The 20,724-nt window shown below is 47.8% G+C and overlaps 1 protein-coding gene across 3 annotated transcripts in view; it reads right to left on the bottom strand.

Annotated features, from left to right (window-relative positions):
- Nucleotides 1-20,724, bottom strand: part of pak1 (p21 protein (Cdc42/Rac)-activated kinase 1) — a 226,859-nt gene that overhangs the window by 4,234 nt on the left and 201,901 nt on the right. For all 3 annotated transcript variants that reach the window (XM_070892548.1, XM_070892547.1, XM_070892546.1), the window contains 3 exons: nucleotides 18,255-18,372; nucleotides 13,545-13,644; nucleotides 269-465 (listed from right to left, as the gene is read on the bottom strand). In XM_070892548.1, the coding sequence (XP_070748649.1) occupies nucleotides 269-465; nucleotides 13,545-13,644; nucleotides 18,255-18,372 (415 nt within the window). The remainder of the gene's footprint in view (nucleotides 1-268; nucleotides 466-13,544; nucleotides 13,645-18,254; nucleotides 18,373-20,724) is intronic.

Below are 20,724 nucleotides of genomic sequence, written 5' to 3'. Positions count from 1 at the left end.
TGGTCTCCTTCCCCAAATTAACAAAAAACAAATTAACCATCTAAAATAGCTGGACCCCCTCCCCAGATCAGAGCCGCCATGTTAAATCCGGTCAAGACTTGGCACAGCTTCACCTCAAAGCACGAGTTGCTCCATTGAATGCAACGTGCTGAGCAACTGGCCCAGATGTGCTGTGATGATACTGGCCCACTTAGGTCCCCCAGCCATTGTGCAGCAAGATTGGAGTTCAGTGATATCAAGCAAACCAAGGGCACAGAAAGAATCTTACCCGTAGAGGGTTCTCATTGAGGTACGGTGGTTCTCCCTCGATCATTTCGATTGCCATGATTCCCAGCGACCAAATGTCTACCTTGGGACCGTATGCTTTTCGCGTCACCACTTCGGGAGCCATCCAGTATGGCGTCCCCACCATTGTGCTTCGCTTACTCTGTTCCGGCGTAATCTGAGCGCAGAAGCCAAAGTCAGCTGGGGGGGCGGAAAGGAGAAAGCAAGAGAGATTGATTGGTGTCACATCACTGCCAAGGCCACTGGCCTACGAATGTATGAAAACTACAGGCAGGAAAAGACCAACTGGTTCATCAATGACCAGCATCATGACTGGACTTGCTACACCCCCTGCAGCCATGTCATCTCCAGGGAGAGGCAGAAATCCCATGGCCAATAAGGGATTCCCTCAGGCAATTAACACCAGTGCAGGAGATCCCATGGACCATGTGTTACCTATAAAGACTCTTACCTTCTATATGATGCGGTCGCTGCCCCAGTCAAGAACCGCTCCAGCTCCCTCTTGAAGGTGTATAGTAAGTCATCACCCACCACAGTCAATGGCTTATCAATTAACACTGATTATAAACACTGAGGGGAGGTGCAGTTGTATATGTCATGATCAGAGTTGTGGGACTGGGAGGACATGGTTTCCTGCCCGTAATTTCCATCATGGTGAATTCCTACTATCCTCGCCTTATGCACAGGAAGGGACCATGCAGAGACCATAAAGGCAATTTTCAAGGGGAGCAGATAACGATGCAAGCATTGTAAGCAACCGCGTTTGGTTTATGGGTACTCAGTACTGAGGATGCGTGCCCCGCAGATATGGGAATTTAACAGAAAGAAAAGTGCAAGGGAAAACCATGGAAACCAACAGGAATCTGGGCTGGTCGGCGTCTCGACTGCAAAATGGCTGCTGCAGGTTTTCTTGATTGACAATGGTAACAGGACATCCAATGATGCCTTACAAGCCAGCCTGCAGGATCCCACTCACCAAAACCACTTACCAACATTGCAGGCAAACCTCCCGGCAGTATCCCAGACAGATCCATGGAGGAATGCAGTCAGGAAGGTGGCCTGCAAGATCCAGAATCAAGAGCCAGCAGCGGCGATCCACGATCCTCTCGGATACAGTGGTGTCAATTCTCTTCCCCTTGCCTCACTTCTGCCTCGACTCCCAAGTAATGGAGACCAAGACTTAGAGTGAGGCAGGTGAAAGTTATTCGGCCACACTGGCCTCACTGAAGGTCCTCCAGGACCTTTGCTTTACTCCCTCTCCACAGCTTCGCCCCCTCCCTATCTCTAACTCCTCTAGCCTTACAACCCTCTGATATCTCTGCGCTCCTCCAATTCTGGCCTCTTGTATATCCCCGAATTTCATCGCTCCACCACTGGTGGCTGTGCCTTCAGCCACCTTGGCCCCCAAGCTCTGGATTTCCCCCCCCAACCCCCCCAAACATCTCTTTCCTCCTTTAAGGCGCTGATCTGAGGAGTGAGATGAGGAGAAATTTCTTCACTCAGAGGGTGGTGAACCTGTGGAATTCTCTACCACAGAAGGTTGTGGAGGCCAAGTCACTGAATATATTTAAGAAGGAGATAGATAGATTTCTAAACATAAAAGACATCAAGGAGTATGGTGAGAAAGTGGGAATATGGTGTTGAGATAGAGGATCAGCCATGATCATACTGAATGGCGGTGCAGACCCGAGGGGCCGAATGGCCTACTACTGCTCCTATTTTCTATGTTTCTATGATCTTTTTGACCAAGCTTTTAGTTACCTGTCCTAGCTATCATCTGCTGTGGCTCGGTGACAATTAGTCTGGTAACTCTCCCCTAAAGCGCTTTGGAATGTGTTCTACATTAAAGCTGCTATATAAATGCAAGTTGTTATAATCAGACAAAAAAATAAAATCACATTACAGCTCATTTTATATTGGGTTCAATGGGACGTCAGAGCCACCAGTTCCTGACTAGCGGGTTGTGTGCAGACACCAACAGTCCCGGGGTAGACTAGATGGGACTCACTGAGACGCCCCACTGGAAACATAAAAAAAATAGGTGCAGGAGTAGGCCATTCGGCCCTTTGAGCCTGCACCACCATTCAATAAGATCATGGCTGATCATTCACCTCAGTACCCCATTCCTGCTTTCTCTCCTTACCTCTTGATCCCTTTAGCCGTAAGGGCCACATCTAACTCCCTTTTGAATATATCCAACGAACTGGACTCAACAACTTTCTGTGGTAGAGAATTCCACAGATTCACAATTCTCTGGGTGAAAAAGATTCTCCTAATCTCGGTCCTAAATGGCTTACCTCTTATCCTTAAACTATGATTCTGATTCTGAACTTCCCCAACATCGGGAACATTCTTCCTGCATCTAACCTGTCCAATCCCGTCAGAATTTTATATATTTCTATAAGATCCCCTCTCATTCTTCTAAATTCCAATGAATAAAGGCCCAGTCGATCCAGACTTTCTTCATACATCAGTCCCGGAAAATAAGTCTGGTCAACCTTCGCTGCACTCCCTCAATGAGCAAAAATAGCTCAGATTAGGAGACCAAAACTGCACACAATATTCAAGGTGCAATCTCACCAAGGCCCTGTACAACTGCAGTAAGACCTCCCTGCTCCTATATGCAAATCCTCTTGCTATGAAGGCCAACATGCCATTTGCTTTCTTCACCGCCTGCTGTACCTGCATGCCTACTTTCAATGACTGATGTACCATGACACCCAGGTCTCATTGCACCTCCCCTTTTACTAATCTGTCACCATTCAGATAATAATCTGCCTTCCTGCTTTTGCCACCAAAGTGAATAACCTCACATTTATCCACGTTATACCGCATCTGCCATGTATTTGCCCACGCATCTAACCTGTCCAAGTCACCCCGCAGCCTCTTAGCATCCTTTACACGGCTCACACTGCCACCCAGCTTAGTGTCATCTGCAAACTTGGAGATATTACACTCAATTCCTTTGTCTAAATTAATGAATATTGTAAATAGCTGGGGTCCCAGCACTGAACCTTGCCGGTACCCCACTAGTCACTGCCTGCCATTCTGAAAAGGACCCGTTTATTCCTACTCTTGCTTCAGGATGTCCCTGCCAGCTAACCTTGGGGAATACGACAGATCTGCTCTGGGCGAGGGACTGCGTGCTGGCAGCCACTCGCTGATCCACATACAAGACTAGCTTTAAATCTGAGTCCCCATTGCATAAGAATCAGGAGCAGGAGTAGGCTACACAGCCCCTCGAGCCTGCTCCATCTTGCAATAAGATCGTGGCTGATCATCGACCCCGACTCCACTTTCCCGCCCCATCCCCACATCCCTTTGTTCCACGAGAGTCCAAATCCCTTGATTCTCCGAGAAAGAAGAAAGGGAGGGGACATATTTTCAGAATCAAATGGAAATGAGGAGCAATTTCTTCTCTCACAGGGTCGCGAATCTTTGGAATTCTCTGCCCCAGAGAGCTGTGGAGGCTGGGTCATTGAATATATTTAAGGTGGAGATGGACAGATTTTTGAACGATAGGGGAGTCAAAGGTTATGGGAGCGGGCAGGAAAGTGGAGATGAGGCCAAGATCAGATCAGCCATGATCTTACTGAATGGCGGAGGAGGCTCGAGGGGCCAAATGGCCGACTCCTGCTCCTATTTCTTATGTTCTTATAAGGTGCTAGTGTGTCCTTTTTGTAAAATGCCAGCAATGTTGATGCTTCCAGGCTTTTCCTGAAGGGGTTTTTCTGTATGTGTGTGCAGTAAGTATACAAGGAAATGAATGAGACATTCCAGGAAGCTGGCAGCATGTAAGGGGAAAAACCTGTTCAGGAGCTGGCAGAATTACAGATGATGATATATCACTGTGCAATGACTAATATCATAGGACTTTAAAAAACATTTTTCCTTACCCTTTCTTCCCCCACCATCTCTTCCCTTTCAGCGAATGATGTATCTGTCTGTGTGCGCGCGTGTGTGACTGTCTGCGTGTGTGCGCCTGTGCCTGTCTGTCTGCCTGTCTGTCTGTGTGTACGCACGCAAGCAAGACCAGTCGGGGGAGTGCTGACGTGCTATTCGACTGCGGCAGGCACCGCGAAGAACCCCATTTCTGTCACTGACCCCGGCTGAGATCAGCCAATCTCGGCACATGTCACGGTTCAATTCCAGCACCTGTCTGGACTGTACGGCTTCCCAGTACTGCATTAGGGGCAATGGAGTTACCCACAGGGTTACCAATTACTGGCACTTGAACAGACACGGCAAGTTGCTTCACACACGGGAAGGTGTGGGGTGGGGGCGGTCATGAGGGGAAGAACAGACAGCCAGTTCAAGGTGGGCAGACATCACTAAGGGTTTAATTGGATAGAACATGCAGCACAGAAACAGGCCATTGGGCCCAACTGGTCCATGCTGATGTTTATGCTCCACATGAGCCTCTTCCTGATCCCTACTTTATCTCACCCCATCAATGCATTCTTCAATTCCTTTCTCCCTCATGTCCAAATCTAGATTCCGCTTAAAAGCATCCACGCTATTAGTCTCTGTGGCCGTGAGCTCCACATTCCCACCACACTCTGAGCAAAGAAGTTTCTCCTGAAGTCCTTATTGGATTTGTTAGCGACTATCTTATAATTTATGGCCCCTAGTTTTGAATTCCTCCACCAGTGGAAACATTCAGGGAAAAGAACAAAGTCAGGAGGGCAGTACGATCTTTTTTTGTACAAAAGGTATTTAGGACACGAGAAGCTGCCCGAAGGCTCGAACGGCAGGAGACAAGATGTCGACACTGTATCTGCCACAGGACTTGTACAACACCCAGGCTGGCACACGGCACAGCGCTAACTGGATTTGTTCCAGCAGCAACAGATGCTCAGTGTGAAATCCTGAAAAACAGGCTCATTTTCGTGCCACTTGCATTTTTCTTCGTGAAATTCAAGACTTCAGAACATGTGATGTGCAAAACATGATCACCCATCAAGAATAAACATTACTTTACTAAAAAAAAAAACACCTTTTAAATAGTTTCTCTCTCTTCATGAGCAAGCAGGGGAGAGTCCTTCCTCTTCCTGATCCTATTCTGAAACAAATTGATTCTCGGGATGTCACTGGCAAGGCCGGCATTTATTGCTCATCCCCAGTTGACCTCGAGAAGGTGACAGTACTGTGGAGTAGCTCGCTAGGCCACTTCAGAACAGCCGAGAGTCGACTGCTATGGCTCGATTATTCTATCCTGCTCCGGTATCCTAACCACGGCTTCTTCACTTTCCAGCAAGGTTGACTCACTGCGGCGAGCAGGTTTATTATGAGTGTTCGCGAGGGGAAAAAGTGGGACATCCCAGGCCCCACCCCCCCTCCCCCCGCCCGCTGCTCTGCCTGTACACACAGCCTGTCTCGCTGTGGAACGGTAAAATCTGATCTCTCTCCGTTACCTAGAACCTTTCTCTCGGTCACCAGCTTCTCGCTCTACAACACAATTATGCCCCGAAACGGTCACGTCACATTCAATGATCCCTTTTGTTATGTATGTAAACATTGTAACTGTGTAAGACTTGCCACCAGAGGGCGCAACTGTTGGAGGCCCAAGGGTCACCTGCACACTTCGTGCAAGGGAGTATAAAAGGTTGTCTGCCATGCTGCTTAGGCATTCTGGAGTTGTATTAAAGAGACTAAGTTCTCAGCATTTTAGCTCACAGTACTCAGTCTTGTGGAGTTCTTCCATACTTAACACCTTTAAGCTGCTCGGCTGCAGAGAGTTCTGGACCTCCCACCCAGCCGGTTCAATTGGGAAGATAGGTCACGTTTCTCTAAACTCTTCCTATAATTTTCGCAAGATCAAGATCAATAGGTTTAAAAAAAAATTTAGTTAAGGGCATCGAGGGAAATGGATTGAGTTGAAATGCAGATCATCTGTGAATGATGGAACAGGCTGAGGGGCTGAATGGCCTGCTCCAGTTCCTATGCTTCCTGCCTGGATTCTCACTGCGCTGAACTCCAGACTCGACAAGTCGCCTCCTGCTCCAGCCCATTCTTTCTTAGAACCTCAAAGTGGCGGCCATCTCTTAAGCCGTCCCTTCCTCTTGCAATCTACCAGTTTTTCAAATTAACTTGCTTGCTGTCACAGTAACTATTGCACCTGAACAGGAAGTCGCTGCCATAAGTAGTTAAGGCGGAAAAGTACAGATGCAGTTAAGGGGGAGCTAGATTTTAAAAATAGAGGGAGAAAAGAATAGAAGGATATGCTGATGGAGATGAAGAGGGGTGGGAGGAGGCTGGTGTGGAGCCTAAACACCGGCATGGACCTGTTGGGCTGAACGGTCTGTTTCTGTGCTGTAAATACCATGCGATTACAAATTGTTTTAACTTATCTGCGGTGGTTAAGGCAGCATACGGAATGCTTGCCTTTATTGGCCGAGGCATAGAATATAAGAGCAGGGAGGTTATGCTTAAATTGTATAAAACTTTGGTTAGGCCACAGCTGGAGTACTGCGTGCAGTTCTGGTCGCTGTATTATAGGAAGGATGTGATTGCACTAGAGAGGGTGCAGAGCAGATTTACTAAGATGCTGCCTGGATTGGAGAATCTTAGTTATGAGGACAGATTGGATAGGCTGGGTTTGTTCTCATTGGAACAGGGGAGGTTGAGAGGAGACCTCATTGAGGTAAACACAATATTGAGGGGCCTGGACAAAGTGGATAATAAGGGCCTATTTCCATTGGTGGAGGGGTCTATTATGAGGGGGCATAGTTTTAAGGTTGTTGGTGGAAGGTTTAGAGGGGATTTGAGGGGGGGGGGCCTTCTTTACGCAGAGGGTTGCGGGGATCTGGAACTCGCTGCCTGGAAGAGTGGTGGATGCAGAAACCCTCACCACTTTTAAGAGCTGGTTGGATGGGCACTTAAAATGCAGTAACCTGCAGGGTTACGGACTAGTTTCGATCGTCTGCATGGGTCGGAGAGGAATTTTCCCAGATTTTGTCTCCCTAAATTGGCCTGGGTTTTTAATTTGGTTTTTGCCTCTCCCAGGAGATCACATGGCTCCGGTTGGGGTGGAGTGTAGCATGTTTCAGTATAGGGATGTTGCAGTTGTTTGAGGTGGACTGGTTGGGCTGGGTGCTCTTTGCCTTTCCATCACAGGTTTATATGTAACCTTTAGGGCTGCTAACCGAGGGCCGTGTGGCTCTTTGTCGACCGGCGAGGACAGGATGGGCCGAAATGGCCTCCTTCTGTGCTGTAAATTTCTATGTTTCTATCTCGCCTCTGAGCCAGCAGGTTGTGGGTTCAAGTCCCACTCCAGAGACTTGAGCACAAAAATCTAGGCCGAAATCTAGTGCAACGTTGAGGGAGTGCTGCACTGTCGGAGGCGCCGTCTTTCGGCTGAGACGTTCAACCGAGGCCCCGTCTGCTCTCTCGGGTGGTTGTAAAAGATCCCATGGCACTACTTCGAAAAAAGCAGGAGGTGGGTTATCCCCGGTGACCTGGCCAATATTTATCCCGCAATCAACATAACAAAAACAGATTGTCTGGTTATCCCATTGCTGCGTGTGGGAGCGTGCTGTGCGCAAACTGGCTGCCGCATTTTATAAGAACATAAGATATAGGAGCAGGAGTATACGGCCTACAGCAGTGACTACACTACAACAAGTACTTCATTGGCATAAAGCGCTTTGGGACGTCCTGAGGTCGGGAAAGGCGCTATATAAATGCAAGTCTTTCTTTCTTTATCTCAGCCACTCTTGGTGGTGTGCTGTACTACCAGCCTTTGACAACACATCTATCTTTCTCAATGAAAAGAAACTATTACTCAGAAGATGCATCCATGTTAATGGTGATGGCTTCGCTGGAAGTCTGCTCAGTTGTCTGTGTGCTTCCTCTATTCTAAGCTCGGATACGGAATACTAAGGCTCGCTGAAGATGATTTATGTACAAGCTACAAGAAGTACTAAAAATAAGAGAAAATAAAACTGGGGGCACTTCTTCCCAAAATAGGTGGAAATTTATGTCCGGTCTTATGTGCTATATTTTTAAATCATGTATTATTTTCAAGCTGTATATAAAGTGACATCACTATTCCCGGCCAGAATAGAGATGATCGGGTAATTTCCCCCGTCAATCACGACTGGAGACCTCACTGCTGTAAGTGAGTGGGATCGATTTGACGCACATCATTTGTATCACGGGACTATCCTCCAGTCACTGTGCTGGAGACATCACCCTGCTTTTATCGGGAGACTCTCGGTCATGAGTTTGGTTTGCTGTAGTTCATAGAGGCTCTGTTTAAATAGTGATGTGCTGCAACACGCTGCTCCCTCTAATGGCCCCGGCCTGCTGATGGTCTTGCAGGCCGGGAACGCACCGATTTCCGGGGCGGGCTGCCGCACGCTGCTCCCTGGAATGCTGATGTGGTATACCACTGCAGGGAGCAGCGCGTGCTGCTGCAGGAGGGCGACGGCTGCGAAGCCAGGTCGCTGATTGCAGTGCGGGCAGGCAGGAGGGGCGAAGGAGCGGCCAGAGATTGTAGAGGGAAGTGACCGGGGCCCAGGAGAGGCAAGAGATTGGGGCTCAGAAGAGGCGAGGGCCCAGGGGCAGCACGGGCCAGCCCACACTGCAATATGTGGTCTCCAGTCGTCTCGAGTAATCCTTGCCACTGGACCAAGACCTAGCTCCGTCAAGCCCGTGCAGTGGCTGGTGAGCAATGGTCACCACATGTTAAAAAATTCATACACAGGCATCTTCCACCCTTCACGATGTAGTTCGGGATCTGGAATATTAGGTCCTTCATTGGAATACCTGGGAGCAAGTCATCCTCCGTCGAGGGACCGCCTATGATGATGATGTTTAAATAGACTCTGTAGACTGTTGTAGTGCTGTTTAAATAGATCCTGTTTGCTGTAAAATACTCTGTTTGCAGCAAGTTCTGTCGCAAGTCACATCCTGCCTCTAACTCATTGGCTGACACATATGGTATCAATACTCATTCAGTATTTTTAAATACATTAACTATTTTAAAGTGGACGAATACCGGTTAACACATCAGTGGAATGGACTTCATACAAGCGAGTACGTTAGTCGTCCATGGCAGTAACTCGCTTGGTTTACCCGATCTGGGGGGTCCCAGATCAGCCATGATCTTATTGAATGGTGGAACAGGCTCGAGGGGCCTACTCCTGCTCCTATTTCTTATGTTCTTAAAATGGGAATTGGGAGTTCTGCATATAATTTCCACATTTTATTTGGTGCCAGCGTGTGTTCTGTGCATAGAAGGATACGCGGATGGGGTTAAAAGCAGAGACAAGAGGAGGTTCATGTGGAGCATAAACACCGGCACGGACCTGCTGGGCCTAATGGCCTGTCTCTGTGCTGCAAATACTCTGTGCTCCTGCACAGTTACCCAATCACCCGTCAAGGGATTTTCTGTAAGTTGAGAAGAATTGAAAATCTGCAAGCATTTCTCATCCGGAACGAGGAAGAGCTTCTCCAAGGAGCCCGATCAGTAAAGAGCACCTCGGAGTAGCCTTCAGCTTTACAGGCCATTAAATCCAGCGCTTGCTTCCTGGTTTAGGATTGTGGCAATTTGGTGCGATAATTAGCCTCAGTCTGGCCTGGGATGCTGGGAGGGCAAAAATATAAATCCTCTGGGTTTCCAAATTCCTGATCGCTATCCAGTGGCTCCCGTCGTCAAGTACACGTGCACATCAGGCGAGGACACGATAGGACTTGGCCCTCCAAGGAAGAACTTGCATTTATATAGCGCCTTTCACGACCACCGGATGTTTCAAAGCGCTTTACAGCCAATTAAATACTTTTTGAAGTGTAGTCATTGTTGTAATGTAGGAAATGCAACTGCCCATTTGCGCACAGCAAGCTCCCACAAACAGCAATGAGATAATGACCAGATAATCTGTTTTTTGTAATGTTGATTGCGGGATAAATATTGGCCAGGGCACCGGGGAGAACTCCCCTTCTCTTCTTCGAAATAGTGCCATGGGATCTTTTACGTCCACTTGAGAGGGCAGACGGGGCCTCGGTTTAACGTCTCATCCAAAAGACGGCACCTCCCGACAGTGCAGCACTCCCTCAACACTGCACTGGGGTGTCAGCCTAGAATTTTGAGCACAAGACTTGAACCCACAAGCTTCTGACTCAGAGGTGAGTGCACTACCCTCTGATCCATAACTGACACGACGTCCCAAAGTGGTTTACAGCTGAGATTGGTTATTTAGAGCGGACCTTTTCACCCACTGGAGGATTTGATTAGATAACACCGTCAGTCACGAAACATAAACTGGTCAAATCGGAAGCCGGGGCAGGCAAACCTCAGAAGTCATCGTGTTCGTGCACTAAATATTTCACACCATGAATGGTAGCAGCGCCACCTGGTGTCACAGATCAAAATTATGCCGACTCGAGGGCAGAGCCTGTTTTTAAAAAAAAAGAACATTTTTTGTTTGCTGCACACTTCTGAGCACTAGTATTGGTTCTAAATTCATGTGACACACAGCCTTCCTGCATGCCCGCTGCATAGACCATTGCTGCAAAATGGAGTCATGTCCAACCAGCAAGTGAGGATCCACAAGCTCGCTGGATAGTCTTGGAAATGGAGGAGGCCACGCTGGAAATATGCTACAACAATTTAGAGGGGAGAGCTCCAGTCTTCTCAAACAAGAGCGTTTGTTGATGCTTATAGAAGTTTATTTATTTCTTTCTTCTTTCCTTTGTTACCTCTAGACTTGACTACTCTAACACACTCCCACATTCTACCCTACGCAAACTTGAGGTCATCCAAACCTCTGCAGCCCGTGTCCTAACTCACACCAAGTCCCGCTCACCCATCACCCCCTGTGCTCGCTGCCCGACATTTGGTTTCCGGTTAAGCAATGCCTTGATTTCAAAATTCTCATCCTTGTTTTCAAATCCCTCCATGGCCTCTCCCCCTCCCTATCTCTGTAATCTCCTCCAGCCCCACAACCGCCTCCCCCACCCCCACCCGAGATGTCTGCGCTCCTCTAATTCTGCCCTCCTGAGCATCCCTGATTATAATCACTCAACCATCGGTGGCCGTGTCTTCAGCTGCCTGGGCCCCAAGCTCTGGAACTCCCTCCCTAAACCTCTCCGCCTCTTTATCCTCCTTTAAAACGCTCCTTAAAACCTCTCTCTTTCGCCAAGCTTTTAGTCACCTGCCATCATTTTTCCTTATGTAGCTCGGTGTCAAATTTATTTGTTTAGTCTTATAACACTACTGTGAAGTGCCGTGGGACATTTTACTATGTTAAAGGCGCTATATAAATACAAGTTGTTGTTGGTTAAGTCACGTGTGCGTTTCTGGACTAGCCGACACACCGAGGTGCCGTCGGGAAGGCAGTGGAGATGGTGAACCTGAACCTGTGCAGCCCGAGTGATGAAGATGCCCCTGCAATACGGGTCGCAGTTTTGATTCAATCGAGTGTCGTCCCAGGCCACTAAGAGGGCAGATAAGAGCCATCCACACTGGCATGGGACTGGAGTCACACATATAGGCCAGAAAGATGTGATTGCACTAGACAGCAAACAGAGGAGATTTACAAGGATGCTGCCAGGACTGGAGAATTTTAGCTATGAGGATAGGCTGGGGTTGTATTACATAGGGACATAAGAAATATGAGCAAGAGTAGGCCATTGGTCCCTCGAGCCTGCTCCGCCATTCAATAAGATCACGGCTGATCTGATCTTGGGCTCAGCTCCACTTCCCTGCCTGCTTCCCATAATCCTTTACTCCCTCTTCTTCGGAACAGAAGAGGCTTAGGGGAAACCTAATTGAGGTGTATAAAATTATGAGGGACCTAGATAGAGGAGATAAGAAGGACCTATTTCCCCTTAGCAGAGGGGTCAATAACCAGGGGGCATAGATTTAAAATAATTGGTAGGAGGTTAAGAGGGGTTTTGAGGAGAATTTTTTTTCACCCAGAGGCTGGTGGGGGTCTGGAACTCACTGCCTGAAAGGGTGGTAGAAGCAGAAACCCTCACCACATTTAAAAAATACTGCACGTGAAGTGCCGTAACCTACAGGGCTACCGACCAAGAGCTGGGAAGTGGAATAGGCTGGATAGCCTCTTGTTGGCCGGCATGGACACGATGGGCCGAAACGGCCTCCTTCCGTGCTGTAAATTTCCATGATAGACCGGGTAAGGATGGCAGCTTTCCTTCCCTAAAAAGGACATTCGTGAACCAGTTGGGTTTTTAGTGGCAACCCAACACAGCTTCATGGTCACCATTACTGATAGCAACTTAAAAAAAAAAATCTAATTTGTAAAACTGCCGAGGTGGAATTTGAACTTGTTCTCTGGATTATTACTCTGGGTCACTGGGTTACTAAGCCCAGTGACGTAACCACTACACTGCGATGCAGAGAATGAGTACTTCTGTGGCAAAAGCCAGGACACTGAAGCTGCTTGCACCATGTAGCTCTCTGCACTGAGGATTAATAAGATTGAACCTCTGTTCAGTCGTCACCTGATATAGTGTAGCCACCTGCAGCACAGTGGGAAGGCACGGGCTCTCTGTACAGTGCAGTCTGGGGCAGTGCCAGGCAGCCAATCTGGGAAGACACCCAGAGTGGTGGTGAAGGCCAAACTTCTCCTGCTACAATCCTGGAGTAAACCCTACCCTCCCTCCCTAGGACAACAGGCTGTAGACTTTGGGCAACACATAACAATACAAGAAATAGGAGCAGGACTAGGCCATCCGGCCCCTCGAGCCTGCTCCGCCATTTAATACAATCATGGCTGATCCGATCATGGACTCAGGTCCACTTCCCCGCTTGCTCCCCATAACCCCTTAATCCCTTATTGGTTATTCCCGATCTTCTACCTCAACGTCACTTCCCCCGCCTTATTCCAATATCCCTCGATTCCCTTAGTGTCCAAAAATCTATCGATCTCAGCCTTGAATATACTCAACGACTGAGCCTCCAAAACTCTCTGGGGCAGAAAATTCCAGAGATTCACCACCCTCTGAGTGAAGAAATTCCTCCTCATCTCAGTCTTAAATGGTCGACCCCTTATCCTGAGACCGTGACCCCTGGTTCTAGACTCTACAGCCAGACGAAACAGCCTCTCAGCATCTACCCGGTCAAGTCCTCTCAAAATTTTAACACACACAAACATTGACTAAATTCTGCATTCTAAACACAAACCGAGCTCCAGGCCTCTATTCAGAGCGAGACATTTACAATGTTACAATGGAGCAGAAATACCAATGAAGTTCAGTGGGCTGATTTTAATTTTGCAAGTTTGAAATCGTACTTAGCTTGACCGAGCCATCCATTCCCAGTAGAATATTGTCACTCTTTATGTCCCTGTGAATGACCTGATTTGAATGTAGGAACTCCAATGCTTGCAGACACTAGAACAAAGAGAGAGAAAACACTAAAATAACCCAGCAGAAATCCCAACAGGACCCACATTGTGGGAGACACATCATGGAGGAGATGGATACCTGTGCGTCAGGGAGCATGGAAGTTAAACATTTTCTCAACGTGCCACATGACTGAGGGACCTGCCTCATGGTGGCTCAGTGGGCAGTGCACTCGTCTCTAAATCAGAAGTTGGGGGTTCAAGTCCCACTCCAGCACAAAATTTAGGCTGAAACTACAATGCAGTGCTGAGGGAGCGCCGCACTGTCGGAGGTGCCGTCTTTCGGATGAGACGTTAAACCGAGGCCACGCCGTTATTACGAAGAGCAGCAGGGGAGTTATCCCCAGTGTCCTGGGCCAATATTTATCCATCAAACAACATCACTAAAAACAGTTTGTTTGTGGGAGCTTGCTGTGTGCAAATTGGCTGCCACATTTCCAACATTACCACAGTGACTGCACTTCATAAAGTAATTAATCGTCTGAAAAGTGCTTAGGGAAGTCCCGAGGTTGTGAAAGGCGCTATAGAAATAATCGAAATAGAACGTAGAAATAGTACTTTCTTTTTCTCCCCTATTCTGATTATAGCCCTGCCTTCAGAGTTGGCCTCGTGTACTGCTTCCCAAGGCTAAGCACTCAAAGATCTCACCCCTTGCCACCCGCTACCCGGACCGCCATTTTTATTCCAGATTCAGGTGTGTCGGGCTCTTGGCCCATCACACGGCCAGCCTGGTAGCATCCACCCCCATGTTATCAATGGGCGGGGTGAGAAGAAAGGGGGCATCAGAGGCACTGCGAAAGAGAGGGGCAGCAGAGGGAACGTGATGGGAGAGGCAGTGGGGAGGGGGGCAGCTGGGAGGGGGGGGGGGGGAGGAGGGGCACAGACGAGAGGGGCCAGCAGGGGTGGGTGTGTGTGACGAGAGGGGCAGTTGGGGGGGGGGGGTGGGGGGTGGAAGAGACTAGAGGGACAACGGAAGAGATGAGAGGGGCAGCAGGGGGAACGGGATGGGAGGGGCAGCTGGGGGGGGGGGCGGGGGGGAGGAGATGACGATGAGAGGGGCAGCAGGGGGAGGGACAGACGAGAGGGGCAGCGGGGGGAGGGATAGACTAGAGGGGCAGCGGGGGGAGGGACAGACGAGAGGGGCAGCGGGGGGAGAGTGTGCGGCGAGAGGGGCAGCAGGGGGAGGGACAGATGAGAGGGTCAGCGGGGGGGAGGGACAGACGAGAGGGGCAGCGGGGAGAGGGTGTGCGACGAGGGGTAGTTGGGGGGGGGGGGAGGGGTGGAAGAGACTCGAGGAACAACGGAAGAGATGAGAGAGGCAGCAGGGGGAACGGACGGACGAGACAGTCAGCACGTTATCTCCCCAAAACACATGTTGTCACCCAATTTGATGGGATTACATAAATAAGTTAAAGTATTTAAGCAGCTTGCTGGATAATCAATCCAATCACTGCCAATTTTATTACCAATACACAGACAGTAAAAAGATTGTCTCTTGTGAACTCCATTTCCTTTCAACTCGAGTTGCTCCCCCTTGTTATGTAGCAGCATCTGTGCGGAGGTCAGGCTGAATTTTCTCACACACAATACAAGGCCTCTATTTACAGAGAGTTCAGTCTTGGTGAATTGCTCGTTGCCAAGGCTGCCCAGTTATTTCAGGGCTTTTTATTAAAACAAACACACATTTCCTCAGTTTTATAGTGTGATGATAGAAGGTGGCTCATGTGCCAACTCTCACAAATTGAAATCGACGAACTGTAACAGCTTCTCGGGATTATGCCGGAGCGAGGAAAGTGTGAAATTGTGCGTTCATCGAATCACAGAATATTAATGGAAAAGTTGGGAAAGATGTATTTTAAAATCAGATACATGTAAGAAATTTAGAATGTGTAGAGAAGTTCGGTGGGGGGGAGGGGAAGGAATCAATTTTCATAGAATTAGAAATGTTAGTACAAGAGAAGTCTAATTTTTTTTTAAATTCATTCATGTGGGCATCTTCATGAGGTGTAGGTTTTCCTAGCGGTGTGATACAGTGGAGTGTCTTGCTAGGCCATTTCAGAGGGCAGTTAAGAGTCAATCATATTGCTGTGGGTCTGGAGTCACATATAGGCCCAGACTGGGTAAGAACGGCAGATTTCCTTCCCTAAAGGACATTCATGAACCAGATGGGCTTTTAACGACAATCTGTTAGTGATGCTCGCTTTTTAATTCCAGATTTATTCAATTAACTGAGTTTAAATTTCACAGCTGGGATTCAAACTCGTCTCTCCCTGGATTACTGGTCCAGTAATATAACCACTGTGCTATTGTTCCCAGCCCATTGACCTGAGCTAGCCCCCTCACTTGAGCCATCTATTCCAATCCCTTTTCCATACTCTCTCATCAGGCCTTTTGGGGGGGGGGGGGACACAGGAACTGGAGGAGGCCATTCAGCCTCTCGAGCTTGTTCCGCTATTCAATTAGATCACGGCTGATCTGTTCTTATTCCGCTTCATGCCACAGTAGTGCTCTCCGAGCCCCCGTGAATACTTTCTAACAAGATAAAAACCACTCGATAAAAACAGAGTAATACAAATGGAAGACACTAGGGTTATGAGGAAAGGTGCGGGTAGCTGGCCTCTTGTATTTCAAGGCAGCATTTGTGTTTAAGAAACAAAACAAAATTCTCCTGAATTTTGAAAGAAATCGCTATATTCCCATCGTATTCTTTCCAAAAATCAAGTCTGGAAATGTGTGTGAATCGTATCCATGACGTCTGCACGGTCACTAGTGTGATGCACTCACTGGGACCGGTTTACGGCAGAAAAATAAGTATGGTAGCATAGTGGTTATGTTACTGGACTCGTAGTCCAGAGGCCTGGATAAGGAGCCAGAGACACCAGTTCAAATCTCACCACGGCAGCTGGGGGAATTTAAATTCAGTTAATTAAATAAATCTGGATCACGGGGTCAGGCCAGTGATTGTGGGAGTCGGCAGCGAGGAAGGACTTCATTTTGTTTGTCGGAGTTCTGCGCATGCGCCACCCGGTGGCCGGGAGTGGTTCTGGACAAGGGGTGGTTCTGGATAAGGGAGGTTCAACCTGCATAAGAATGGTGACCATGTAACTACCGGATTGTTGTACAAAACCTACCTGGTTCACGAATGTCCTTTAGGGAAGGAAATCTGCTGCCCTTACCCGGTCTGGCCTATATGTGACTCCAGACCCACAGCAATACGACGGATTCTTAACTGCCCTCTGAAAAGGCCTAGCAAGGCATGTGTTCAAGGCGGCGGCTCACCACCTCCTTCTTGAGGGCAATTGGAGATGGGCAATAAATGCTAGCCTTGCCGGCAACGCCTACATCCGGTGAATTAATTTTTCTTTTTATTTAAAAAAAAAGGAGGTGCAATTCAGATTTCTTTTAAAAAAGGGACCTGCATCATCTTTAGGTCTTACTGTGAGGACTCCATTCTTTATACCACAGTAAATTCCAGTCTCAGTTCAATTCTGAGTTGGGTATGTGGCCAGGGCACTGGCACTGTTTACCACACCGATAGCTGCCGCTGCAGACTCCGGTCATTGATGGAAGGCACTCACTCTTGGGTCACACAACTTGGGCGAGAAATTCAGCTTCGTAACGCCCTAAGGAGCTAATAACGCCCGGGTGCTAAATTTAGCGGCACAACATTTTTAGCATTGCACACTTCTCTCAGGGCACTAGGCCGGGTGCGCAACTCAAGATCCCGCCATAAAGAGCCAGCTTCGTAGCGCACTAAGAGAGGCCCCCCCTGCAAAAAAAACACATCAGCCCAGAATTCACGAATACATTACTCGCCCTAAATAAAGTTAAATCGCAACAAAAAAAATTCCGAAAATCAGGTCACAGTTACCGGATGCAGTCCTGCCTTCCTTTAGCGCCCCGGGGAGGAGAAACTTCTTCACTCAGAGAATTGTGAACCTGTGGAATTCTCTATCACAGAAAGTTGTTGAGGCCAGTTCGTTAGATATATTCAAAAGGGAGTTAGATGTGGCCCTTACGGCTAAAGGGATCAGGAGTTATGGAGAGAAAGCAGGGGTGGAGTACTGAAGTTGTATGATCAGCCATGATCATATTGAATGGTGATGCAGGCTCGAAGGACCAAATGGCCTACTCCTGCACCTAGTTTCTATGTTTCTATGGGACAGCTCCGCATGCCAGGCTTTCTCTGGCGAGGTCACCGTGGGTCGCTACGGGTGACGAGCAAACCAAAGTTTGCCTCTGTGTCGCTACCAGGGGGTGCTGCACACCGGCACCGCCGGTAACCGCACACTGAAGTTGCCGAGCGGCGCTACTGTCGCTTATTCCTTATTACAACAGTGACTACACTCCAAAGAGTATGTCATTGGCTGTAAAGCGCTTTGAGACGTCCAGTGGCCGTGAAAGGCGCTATATAAATCCAAGTCTGTCTTTCTTTTATGATTCTATAAATAAGCTTGATATTTGCAGTCTCTTCTTTACCTCCCATTCGCAGCACATTGCAACAGTGACTACATTTCAAGAGAACGCCAATGGCTGTGCCGAGGACGTGAAAGGCGCTATATAAATTCAAGTTCTTTCATGCCGACCTGCAAGACTCACCTCTCTACAGACAGCCGCTATCTGTCCTTCATCCATACACGTTTCCGTGACGACATCAGTCAGTGAGCCTCCCGCCAGGTACTCCATAACCACCCATAATTCATCCCCTACCAGGTAACTAGCAGGAAAAGAAATTAGGTGAATGGTCAAAATCTGCATGAAACAAACAGCTCACTTTTTAAAAAAAAGTTGATAAAGGCTATAAATAAAAACAGAAAATGCTGGAAATACTCAGCATGTCGGGCAGCATCTGTGGAAAGAGAAACGAGAGTTAACGTTTCAGGTGGATGGCCTGGCCTTTCATCAGAAGTGGAGGATGACTAGCTGTAATATATTTGCTTCATGCGGTCTTTGCTTAAGAATTCATAGCAACACATTGCTATTAAGAACTGGTTGGTTTATTAACAAAGGTTTAACAATCACACTACACATTACCAGTTCATCCACTCGGCTCACAACTGCATACCTTATCGTGGATAACCTAGACCCAACTGGCTGGGGTTTTATTGAGTCTTGTGAACATCACGTGATTGGCTAAGCCACTCACAATGCAACAGCTCTACAAGTCTGAGCATGCTCACAGGTGCCAGCGTTTAAGCAAGTACAGAAACACTTGTTCCATCATCACCTCCTTTTGCCTTGCGCTATCAGGGCTACGGACCAAGAGCTGGAAAGTGGGATTAGGTTCCTTCCGTGCTGTAAATTTTTATGATTCTATGACGAAGGGGCATCAACCTGAAACGTTAATTCTGTTTCTCTCGCTCCACAGATGTTGCCTAGCCCGCAGAGCATTTTCTACTTGTATTTCAGATTTCCAGCATCCGCAGTGTTCTGCTTTTGTTATAAAACAAAAAAAGATGGGATTCTTGGGTTTAAAAAAAAATTAAGGCATAATGTACAAAAGGGAAGCGTTAATGCTAAACTTATGTAAGTCACTGGTGAGCTGCAGTTAGGACAATGCATTTAGCCCTACTTTAGGAAGAATGACTGGAGAATTTTAACTATGCGGAAAGATTGGATAGACTGGGTTCGTTTTCCTTGGAACAGAGGGGAGTCCTTATTGAGGTATATAAAATTATGAGGGGCCTAGGTAGAGTGGGAAGGAAGCACATATTTCCCCTAGCAGAGGGGTCAACAACCAGGGGGCATAGATTTAAAGTAATTGGGGGGAGGTTTAGAGGAGATATGAGGGGAAATTTCTTCACTCAGAGGGTGGTGGGGTCTGGAACTCACTGCCTGAAAGGGTGGTAGAGGCAGAAACCCTCACCACATTTAAAAAGTACTTGGATGTGCACTTGAAGTGCGGTAAGCTACAGGGCTACGGACCAAGAGCTGGAAAGTGGGATTAGGCTGGGTAGCCTCTTGGTCGGTCGGCGCGGACACGGTGGGCCAAAATGGCCTCCTTCCGTGCTGTAAATTTCTACGATTCTATTAATGTCAAGACCATGGGGAAGGCGCAGAGATTTATTATTATATCAAGGACGAGAGGCTTTAGTTATGAGGGGAGATGAGAGAAACGGAGGTTCTTCTCACTAGAACAGAGAAGATCAAGAGAAAATCTAATGGAAACATTCAAAATTATGGGGAGTTTTGATAAGGTAAAAAGGGGGAGGGGGGAAATGACTGGTCGGTGAATCTGTAACAAAATGTACATACATTTATCATCTGCAAAGAATAAAAGGGAGAGGGTTAGGAGATATTTTTTTTCCCCCCACACAGAGAACATGGAATCCCACAACAGAAACAGTGGTGGATGCAGAATCCAAGATAGTTTTAAATAGAGAAGTGGATAAATATTTGAAATAAAATCTTTATTTACAGGAAAAAGGGCTAAACAGAGATCTTTTTCAGAGAGCTAGCACAGGCATAATGGGCCAAACGGCCTCCTTCAGTGGGGTAAAATATTATGATTTAATGAATATCAGAGAGGTCAGCAATTTACTATGATTGGCAGAAGCTGTGTCGTTATTACTGGCAATGTGTAGCTAATTATTTTTCTCTTTTTTTCCATCCCGTTTTCGTCACCTGCCTTACTTGATGCTGACAGCCAAGAGACACACATCTGATCCCAAGCTACTGCCAATGAGCCCATGCAGCTGGCCAATTAGACACTCCCCCTCCAATTCCCTCCACCTTGCTCCCTCAAGGATATGCCACTGCCTCCATTTGGCACGTCCTTACTTCACACAATCCAGATCGGGAATTGAGTGATCCATTCAGACCCATAACCCTTAATTATTAGATTATTACAGTCTGTCAATACTTGAATTGCAGAGTGGGTCTAGTAATGTCACTGTGGATCAGAGTTCATCCTTCCCCCCACAACCGTCACCTCCATGAGTCAGCTGTGGCTCAGTGGGTAGCACATTTGCCTCTGAGTTGGAAGGTTATGGGTTCAAGTCCCACTCCAGGGACTTGAGCACGTAAATCTAGGCTGATGCTGTCGGAGGTGCCGTCTTTCGGATGAGAC

This window comes from Pristiophorus japonicus, chromosome 10 (genome assembly GCF_044704955.1).
Source record: "Pristiophorus japonicus isolate sPriJap1 chromosome 10, sPriJap1.hap1, whole genome shotgun sequence".
NCBI classification, from domain to species: Eukaryota; Metazoa; Chordata; class Chondrichthyes; family Pristiophoridae; genus Pristiophorus; species Pristiophorus japonicus.
Note: the sequence above shows the minus strand (reverse complement) of the source record. Positions and strands in the feature narration are given on the sequence as shown.